The sequence below is a fragment of the Myripristis murdjan genome, chromosome 17, assembly GCF_902150065.1.
Source record: "Myripristis murdjan chromosome 17, fMyrMur1.1, whole genome shotgun sequence".
Classification (NCBI taxonomy): domain Eukaryota; kingdom Metazoa; phylum Chordata; class Actinopteri; order Holocentriformes; family Holocentridae; genus Myripristis; species Myripristis murdjan.
In genome coordinates, this window is record NC_043996.1 from 35,377,526 (window position 1) to 35,387,525 (window position 10,000).

General features: G+C 53.3%; 2 protein-coding genes across 2 annotated transcripts in view; one reads left to right on the forward strand and one right to left on the reverse strand.

The window, feature by feature from the left end:
- LOC115374961 (dynein beta chain, ciliary-like) overlaps window positions 1-5,557 on the forward strand; it is a 7,777-nt gene extending 2,220 nt beyond the window's left edge. Inside the window, exons 4-7 of the mRNA XM_030074159.1 lie at window positions 3,844-4,086; window positions 4,608-4,777; window positions 4,892-5,015; window positions 5,320-5,557. Of these exons, the coding sequence (XP_029930019.1) occupies window positions 3,844-4,086; window positions 4,608-4,777; window positions 4,892-5,015; window positions 5,320-5,373 (591 nt within the window). The 3' untranslated portion in view covers window positions 5,374-5,557. The remainder of the gene's footprint in view (window positions 1-3,843; window positions 4,087-4,607; window positions 4,778-4,891; window positions 5,016-5,319) is intronic.
- Window positions 5,558-5,920: 363 nt separating this feature from the next.
- Window positions 5,921-10,000, reverse strand: part of tmub1 (transmembrane and ubiquitin-like domain containing 1) — a 5,500-nt gene continuing 1,420 nt past the window's right edge. Inside the window, exons 2-3 of the mRNA XM_030074156.1 lie at window positions 8,462-9,014; window positions 5,921-6,783 (exon numbers count right to left, since the gene is read on the reverse strand). Coding sequence (XP_029930016.1) covers window positions 6,432-6,783; window positions 8,462-8,973 — 864 coding nt within the window. The 5' untranslated portion in view covers window positions 8,974-9,014 and the 3' untranslated portion in view covers window positions 5,921-6,431. The remainder of the gene's footprint in view (window positions 6,784-8,461; window positions 9,015-10,000) is intronic.

The following is a 10,000-nucleotide window of genomic DNA, read 5'->3' on the forward strand; positions in this document are numbered from 1 at the left end:
CCCCCCGCAGGGCCCGCAGCTACCAGGTACACACACACACACACACACACACACACACCCTGTCCCCCCGCAGGGCCCGCAGCTACCAGGTACACACACACACCCTGTCCCCCCGCAGGGCCCGCAGCTACCAGGTACACACACACACACACACACACACACACACACACCCCCTGTCCCCCCGCAGGGCCCGCAGCTACCAGGTACACACACACACACACACACACACACACCCTGTCCCCCCGCAGGGCCCGCAGCTACCAGGTACACACACACACACACACACACACACACACACACACACACACACCCTGTCCCCCCGCAGGGCCCGCAGCTACCAGGTACACACACACACACACACACACACACACACCCTGTCCCCCTGCAGGGCCCGCAGCTACCAGGTACACACACACACACACACCTTTTCCCCCGCAGGGCCCACAGCTACCAGGTACACACACACACACACACACACACACACACACACACACACACACACACACATACACCCCCTGTCCCCCCGCAGGGCCCGCAGCTACCAGGTACACACACACACACACACACACACACACATACACCCCCTGTCCCCCCGCAGGGCCCGCAGCTACCAGGTACACACACACACACACACACACACACACACACACACACACACATACACCCCCTGTCCCCCCGCAGGGCCCGCAGCTACCAGGTACACACACACACACACACACAACAACAACACCCTCTCAGTGAGGATCCTGTTATGTTCACAGTCAAAGCAGGTTACAGGTTCTAACGACAAGACTCCACCTGGTCTCCCTCCTCTCAGGCTCCTCATTGGTTGCACCACATCACAGAGCAGGTCAGCGAGACCCTGTCACACATCCTGAACGGCTGCTTTGCTTACAGAGGAATGTACACAGCACGTCACCATAGAACTGAATCTGATCAGAAAGGACATATCACAACACCTCACAGCTACACCCCCCCCCATGTTCCCTCTCTGTAACACACACCCCCATGTTCCCTCTCTGTAATGACCAACACCCCCCATGTTCCCTCTCTGTAACACACACCCCCCATGTTCCCTCTCTGTAGTGACCAACACCCCCATGTTCCCTCTCTGTAACACACACCCCCCATGTTCCCTCTCTGTAGTGACCAACACCCCCCATGTTCCCTCTCTGTAACACACACCCCCCATGTTCCCTCTCTGTAGTGACCAACACCCCCCATGTTCCCTCTCTGTAGTGACCAACACCCCCCATGTTCCCTCTCTGTAGTGACCAACACCCCCCCATGTTCCCTCTCTGTAGTGACCAACACCCCCCATGTTCCCTCTCTGTAACACACACCCCCCATGTTCCCTCTCTGTAATGACCAACACCCCCCATGTTCCCTCTCTGTAGTGACCAACACCCCCCATGTTCCCTCTCTGTAGTGACCAACACCCCCCATGTTCCCTCTCTGTAATGACCAACACCCCCATGTTCCCTCTCTGTAGTGACCAACACCCCCCATGTTCCCTCTCTGTAACACACACCCCCATGTTCCCTCTCTGTAATGACCAACACCCCCCATGTTCCCTCTCTGTAACACACACCCCCCATGTTCCCTCTCTGTAATGACCAACACCCCCATGTTCCCTCTCTGTAGTGACCAACACCCCCCATGTTCCCTCTCTGTAGTGACCAACACCCCCCATGTTCCCTCTCTGTAGTGACCAACACCCCCCATGTTCCCTCTCTGTAGTGACCAACACCCCCCATGTTCCCTCTCTGTAACACACACCCCCATGTTCCCTCTCTGTAATGACCAACACCCCCCATGTTCCCTCTCTGTAGTGACCAACACCCCCCATGTTCCCTCTCTGTAACACACACCCCCATGTTCCCTCTCTGTAATGACCAACACCCCCATGTTCCCTCTCTGTAACACACACCCCCATGTTCCCTCTCTGTAATGACCAACACCCCCCATGTTCCCTCTCTGTAACACACACCCCCATGTTCCCTCTCTGTAACACACACCCCCATGTTCCCTCTCTGTAGTGACCAACACCCCCCATGTTCCCTCTCTGTAACACACACCCCCATGTTCCCTCTCTGTAGTGACCAACACCCCCCATGTTCCCTCTCTGTAACACACACCCCCATGTTCCCTCTCTGTAGTGACCAACACCCCCATGTTCCCTCTCTGTAACACACACCCCCATGTTCCCTCTCTGTAATGACCAACACCCCCATGTTCCCTCTCTGTAGTGACCAACACCCCCATGTTCCCTCTCTGTAATGACCAACACCCCCATGTTCCCTCTCTGTAGTGACCAACACACCCCCATGTTCCCTCTCTGTAGTGACCAACACCCCCCATGTTCCCTCTCTGTAACACACACCCCCATGTTCCCTCTCTGTAGTGACCAACACCCCCATGTTCCCTCTCTGTAACACACACCCCCATGTTCCCTCTCTGTAATGACCAACACCCCCATGTTCCCTCTCTGTAGTGACCAACACCCCCATGTTCCCTCTCTGTAATGACCAACACCCCCATGTTCCCTCTCTGTAATGACCAACACCCCCCATGTTCCCTCTCTGTAGTGACCAACACCCCCCATGTTCCCTCTCTGTAACACACACCCCCATGTTCCCTCTCTGTAATGACCAACACCCCCCATGTTCCCTCTCTGTAACACACACCCCCCATGTTCCCTCTCTGTAATGACCAACACCCCCATGTTCCCTCTCTGTAGTGACCAACACCCCCCATGTTCCCTCTCTGTAGTGACCAACACCCCCCATGTTCCCTCTCTGTAGTGACCAACACCCCCATGTTCCCTCTCTGTAGTGACCAACACCCCCCATGTTCCCTCTCTGTAACACACACCCCCATGTTCCCTCTCTGTAATGACCAACACCCCCCATGTTCCCTCTCTGTAGTGACCAACACCCCCCATGTTCCCTCTCTGTAACACACACCCCCATGTTCCCTCTCTGTAATGACCAACACCCCCATGTTCCCTCTCTGTAACACACACCCCCATGTTCCCTCTCTGTAATGACCAACACCCCCCATGTTCCCTCTCTGTAACACACACCCCCATGTTCCCTCTCTGTAACACACACCCCCATGTTCCCTCTCTGTAGTGACCAACACCCCCCATGTTCCCTCTCTGTAACACACACCCCCATGTTCCCTCTCTGTAGTGACCAACACCCCCCATGTTCCCTCTCTGTAACACACACCCCCATGTTCCCTCTCTGTAATGACCAACACCCCCATGTTCCCTCTCTGTAACACACACCCCCATGTTCCCTCTCTGTAGTGACCAACACCCCCCATGTTCCCTCTCTGTAACACACACCCCCATGTTCCCTCTCTGTAGTGACCAACACCCCCATGTTCCCTCTCTGTAACACACACCCCCATGTTCCCTCTCTGTAATGACCAACACCCCCATGTTCCCTCTCTGTAGTGACCAACACCCCCATGTTCCCTCTCTGTAGTGACCAACACACCCCCATGTTCCCTCTCTGTAGTGACCAACACACCCCCATGTTCCCTCTCTGTAGTGACCAACACCCCCCCTCAGCTGTCTGCTAACACACCACATGTTGTCACTGTTGGTGAGTCCAGAGAGGTGTCTCCATGGGTGTAAATTTATTATATATTATTATATATATATATATTACTTTGACACCCCTCTTGACCCCCTGACCCCCCACTGTCCATCATGTGCCTGTGTGTCTTTGGTCTGTGCCCTCAGTGTTTATGTTCCTGTATATATTGTTACTAATGTGGGCGTAAATAAATGATTAAAATGTGTGTGTGTGTGTGTGTGTGTGTGTGTGTCAGCTGGAGCTGCAGCAGGGGGCGGAGCTGTGTGCGCTGGTGGAGCAGGTGAGGCGGGGCCTGCAGGCGGTGCAGGAGGAGGCAGAGCGCTTCAGGGAGCACCTGGACAGGTACGCCTACCTGTGGCAGGACGATCAGCAGGAAGTGATGCAGCAGTTCCTGAGCGACGGCGGAGTGATGACCTCACAGGATTCGGTGGCTGAGGGGGGCAGGGGCCCCCCGACCCTGCAGGACTTCAGGAAGGAGGTACACAGCTGATTGATAATCGATCAGTTATCCGCCTGAGCCCTTCATATCAGCACATTCTCACTATAAATTATTAATACTTGATCTAAAAAATAAATTCCACTACACACTTCTATTGATTGCCTACATTTCCCAGAATGCCTTTCCACACTCTGCAGTGAAGGCTGGATATTGATCAATACAGAAAGCTGATCTGACCTCATCAGACCCAGACGACTTTAACACGTTTTCTTTTATGAATTCAGTAAACGACATCATCTGTTTACAGAGTGAACCATCTCACCTGCTCACCATCTCTGTTACACAGCTGCACACGCACACATCAGTACAGATCATGACAGGCCTGTGTGTTACCTTGGCCACGCCCCCTTACTCACCAGCTAACCCGCCCTGTAGCAGTGCATTCTGGTCTGTAGAGGCTGCAGTGTGTGTGCTCCGGGCTGAGCCAGGTGCTGAGCCAGGTGCTGAGCCAGGTGCTGAGCCAGGTGCTGAGCCAGGTGCTGATGCTGTGTGTGCTGCAGATGGACTCGTACCAGCGTGTGTTCGGCGAGGTGCAGCAGCTGGACGAGAGCGTGCGGCTGCACGGCTGCCTGCAGGTCGACCTCCGACCTTTCAAGAGCTCCCTGCTGTCCGTCATCCAGAGCTGGACCAGCATGTTCCAGCAACACCTGGTGGACTGCGTCACCTGCAGGTAACTGACTCCACCTCCTCCTCTGGGTGTGTCAAACTGCAGAGCACTGACTGTGTGTGTGTGTGTGTGTGTGTGTGTGTGTGTGTGTGTGTGTGTGTGTGTGTGTGTGTGCAGCCTGCAGCAGGCTCTGCAGGACAGCCAGCCTCCCCCGGCCTGCACGCTGCCTCTGTCAGAGACCATCCTGATGCTGGAAGCCTCTGGCGTCCAGCTGCCTGACCATCTGTACACACAGCTGCAGGTGATGACATCACACTGACTCTGCATGACACAGCAAGAACTTCAGTCCTTAAAATGTCAGACTATGAAGCTAATATTACTTTTATAAAAGTGAATTAACTTCAGTCTCACTTTTAAATGTATTTAGGGGGAAAATTTGTATTGATCAGGCTGTAAAACTACAAAAGCAAACCAACATGGAACCAACGGCTCTGTGGTGTGTGAGCGAACGAGAGAGAGAGGACACACACACACACACTGTTGTGTGTAGTCATGTACAGTTGAATGTTCAGTAATTCTGGGATTTTCCTTCATATCCTTTGTAGGTTTTCGCCAGTACAGACATGAAAGCCCTCAGACTGCATTCAGAAATGTCTTAAAAAGGTCTTAAACTGGTTGAAACCTGCAGAAACCTTGGATTCTTCTGTTATCCTGCTCTGTGCTGAACTGTGTGCTTCATGTTTCCTCCCAGTGGCAGTGAGGAGCAGCAGGAGAGGCTCAGTGGATCTGAAACTTCTTCCAGCTCCGCTGCTCAACCTGCTCTAATAAACATGTCAGAAAACACATTTCAGGCTCCGTGTTGGGACGTTTCTGAGGTGCTGAAAGGTTTGAGTGGGTCTGGCTGCAGGTAAACCCTGAAATCTGATCTGGTGCGTCATTTCAGACACATTCAGACGCACCTGAGCAGGAAACTCAGGCAGTTTGAGATACAGCTCTGTGGGTTTGAGCTAAGCGGTGTGTGTTTAGAATTAGGAACAAAGTGAGTTGAAGAGCTTTAACAGTGAAGGTCCATGAAGTTCACATTTCTAACTTCCACCTGCCTGAAGCCTCTGTCTGTGATCAGAGCAGGTGAACAGGTGGGACATTCTCTGATATTTCATTAATAAAGGGAATGTGGTGGAAGCAGCAGAAAACAGACACGGCAGGTAAATAAAAGATTGATTTAATAGAATTTCTTTTCTTCAAAAGCCGTATTTTACACAAAAGATTTCCTCTCTCATCCCAGCGTACACACAGCCTGTGAGGTCATCCTCCGTCACTACTGACAGTCCCAGTCTCTACGGTGCTACGCTACGCCGGAGCTCCTGGACCAAAACACAACAGGAAGTAAAAGAGGCACGATGAGAAATGACATGGAGCTAAAAAAATAAAAGTCCTCTGTTAGCGTTCAGAAACAAAAAGGAGCAGAGAAAAAAAAGATCTTCAGAAACAGAAAACCTAACAGCATTTTAACAGAACAGAGTCTCCCTCCGCCGGCCCGCCCGGACGCCCCGGGTCAGAGGTCAGAGTGGAGGCGCTCCACGGGCCGGCAGGAATCTCAGAGCACAACGCGGTCGGTGGGTCAAAGGTCACGGGAGCGGGACCCCTTCCTTCTGCCAGCCTAATCACAACAGAAAGACTCAGGAAGCGGTTTCCGGCCAATCGGAGAGCGGCGCGACTAGCGGCGGTAGACGCCAAAGGCCACCAGGCTGAGGAATATGGTGACGCCCACCAGGGAGGCGGTGGCCGGTGCGGTGAAGAACTGGCGGTACTGGATCTGGCAGTACCACAGCACCGACAGCATGAGCACCAGCAGCGGCACCATCAGACTGCCCACGTTCAGCGCCACCTGCACCTGGTCGGCCGGCCGCGCCCCCGCCGCCGCGCCGCGCGGGGCGTGCTGCGAGATGTGGCAGTGCAGGACGCAGTTGTGGGCCAGGTTGAGGGAGGCGAGCGTCTGGGCGTCGTCCTGCAGCAGCTGACCCTGGTAGATGAGCCGCACCTGCTGCTCCTGACCCGCAAAATAGGTCCTGAAAGGCCAAAGGTGAAAGGTCAGAGGTGACACTCATCAATCACTGTTACTGTCTGGATTACAATACAGGCAGCAGGGAGAAGTCAGCATAGGGAGGAGGAGTCAGGGCATAAAGAGGAGGAGTCAGGGCATAAAGAGGAGGAGTCAGTCAGGAGGAGGAGTCAGGGCATAAAGAGGAGGAGTCAGGGCATTAAGAGGAGGAGTCAGGGCATTAAGAGGAGGAGGAGTCAGGGCATTAAGAGGAGGAGTCAGTCAGGAGGAGGAGTCAGGGCATAAAGAGGAGGAGGAGTCAGGGCATTAAGAGGAGGAGTCAGGGCATAAAGAGGAGGAGTCAGTCAGGAGGAGGAGTCAGGGCATAAAGAGGAGGAGTCAGGGCATTAAGAGGAGGAGTCAGTCAGGAGGAGGAGTCAGTGCATAAAGAGGAGGAGTCAGGGCATTAAGAGGAGGAGTCAGTGTATAGGGAGCAGGAGTCAGTGTACAGGGAGCAGGAGTCAGTGTACAGGGAGCAGGAGTCAGTGTATAGGGAGCAGGAGTCAGTGCATAGGGAGCAGGAGTCAGTGTACAGGGAGCAGGAGTCAGTGCATAGGGAGCAGGAGTCAGTCAGGAGGAGGAGGAGTCAGTGTATAGGGAGCAGGAGTCAGTCTATAAAGAGGAGGAGTCAGTGCATTGGGAGGAGGAGTCAGTGCATAAAGAGGAGGAGTCAGTGCATAAAGAGGAGGAGTCAGTGCATTGGGAGGAGGAGTCAGTGCATAAAGAGGAGGAGTCAGTGTATAGGGAGCAGGAGTCAGTGCATAGGGAGCAGGAGTCAGTGTATAGGGAGCAGGAGTCAGTGTATAGGGAGCAGGAGTCAGTCTATAAAGAGCAGGAGTCAGTCTATAAGGAGGAGGACTCAGTCTATAAAGAGCAGGAGTCAGTCAGGAGGAGGAGGAGTCAGTGCATAGGGAGCAGGAGTCAGTCAGGAGGAGGAGGAGGAGTCAGTGTATAGGGAGCAGGAGTCAGTCTATAAAGAGCAGGAGTCAGTCTATAAGGAGGAGGAGTCAGTGTATAGGGAGCAGGAGTCAGTCAGGAGGAGGAGGAGTCAGTGCATAGGGAGCAGGAGTCAGTCAGGAGGAGGAGGAGTCAGTGTATAGGGAGCAGGAGTCAGTCTATAAAGAGCAGGAGTCAGTCTATAAGGAGGAGGAGTCAGTGTATAGGGAGCAGGAGTCAGTCAGGAGGAGGAGGAGTCAGTGTATAGGGAGCAGGAGTCAGTCTATAAAGAGCAGGAGTCAGTCTATAAGGAGGAGGAGTCAGTGCATAGGGAGCAGGAGTCAGTCAGGAGGAGGAGGAGTCAGTGCATAGGGAGCAGGAGTCAGTCAGGAGGAGGAGGAGTCAGTGTATAGGGAGCAGGAGTCAGTCTATAAAGAGCAGGAGTCAGTCTATAAGGAGGAGGAGTCAGTGTATAGGGAGCAGGAGTCAGTCAGGAGGAGGAGGAGTCAGTGTATAGGGAGCAGGAGTCAGTCTATAAAGAGCAGGAGTCAGTCTATAAGGAGGAGGAGTCAGTGCATAGGGAGCAGGAGTCAGTCTATAAAGAGCAGGAGTCAGTCTATAAGGAGGAGGAGTCAGTGCATAGGGAGCAGGCGTCAGTCAGGAGGAGGAGGAGTCAGTCAGGAGGAGGAGGAGTCAGCAGGAGGCGTCACCTCTTGATGTATCCGATGGTGTCCTGTGGTTTGACCTGAGCCGTCCTCTCCGTGTCATTCAGGAACTTCAGCCTGACCACCATGTTCCTCTGGGAGGAGGAGGAGGAGTCGGTGTCACCCGCCTCCTCTCTGCCCCCCACCTGTCTATGCCTCAGGCCGGCTTGTCCTCCCTCCTCTCCTTCCGTGCCGCCCGCCTCCTCCTCCTTCGCCTCATCGTCGGGGGTGGGCGGGGTCAGGGATCCGGGGGAGTCGGCGGGGCTGGGAGCCTCCACGCGCTCCTCGCTGTCGGTGCGGGAGTCGGAGGAAGACGAGGAGGGCTGGTCTGTGTAGGAGGAGCTCTGCAGCGAGGACGCCGAGGAGGAGGAGGAGGCGGAGACGGCGGCGGCGGTGAAGAGGTGGTCCGGGGGCTCGGCGGTGTGCGTGGAGGCCCAGGCCAGGACCAGGACCAGCAGCAGCAGCAGAGCCCCGAACAGCAGCGTCACCTCGTCCCCGACCCCCTCTATCAGAGCCATGGCCACGCCCACTTCCTGGAAGGCTAGGACTGCACAGGCACCTGGGGGGGCATATCATCATATCGTGTGTGTATGTGTGTGTGTGTGTGTGTATACACTACTCACAAAAAGTTAGGGATATTCGGCTTTCGGGTGAAATTTCAGGATGAACCTAAAATGCATTCTAACCTTTACAGGTGAACTTAATGTGACCTTCTGTAAACTTTTGAATGCACATGTCCAACTGTTCAGTGTTTCAGTACTTTTTGCACAAGTTGCTGTTCTCTAACAAGGAGCTTAACGGCAAAATTCACATCAGGTGTTTGATGCTCCAGCTCATCGAGGTCGTATCATTAGGGAACGGCTGCTGGAGACTGGGGTACCTCAGATGGAGTGGCCTGCACTTTCTCAGACCTGAATCCCATAGAAAACCTATGGGATCAGCTGAGTGGCCGTGTAGAGGCTCGGAGCTCTGTACCCCAGAACCTCAATGTCCTGAGGGCCGCCCTTCAAGAAGAGTGGGATGCCATGCCTCAGCAGACAATAAGTCCACTTGTGAACAGCATGAGACGTCGTTGTCAAGCTGTTATTGATGCTCAAGGGCACATGACAAGTTATTGACACTGACATTTTTTGTTGTGGTATATCCACCACTGTTGTTGGCTTTTGTTTCAAGAAATTGTTTGAGATGAGGAAATCACCAGTGTATGCTTCTACTTAAATGCCCTACTTTCATGATATAATATCACTGTAGCGTGAACATTTTACATTTTCCATAAATTTCACCCAAAAGCCAAATATCCCTAACTTTTTGTGAGTAGTGTATATACACACACAGTAAAAACACTGTACAGACTGTACTGACACTCTGGTTTAGATATTATATACACTATAATGTCTAACTTGCCTCTCTCTCTCTCTCTCTCTCTCTCTCTCTCTCTCTCTCTCTCTCTCACTCTTCCTGACACAGTGAGGAAACATACATATCGTTAGACTTTGACATTTTTCAAAAATCCCTTCACTGTAATTCATTAATTTTAAAACCAGG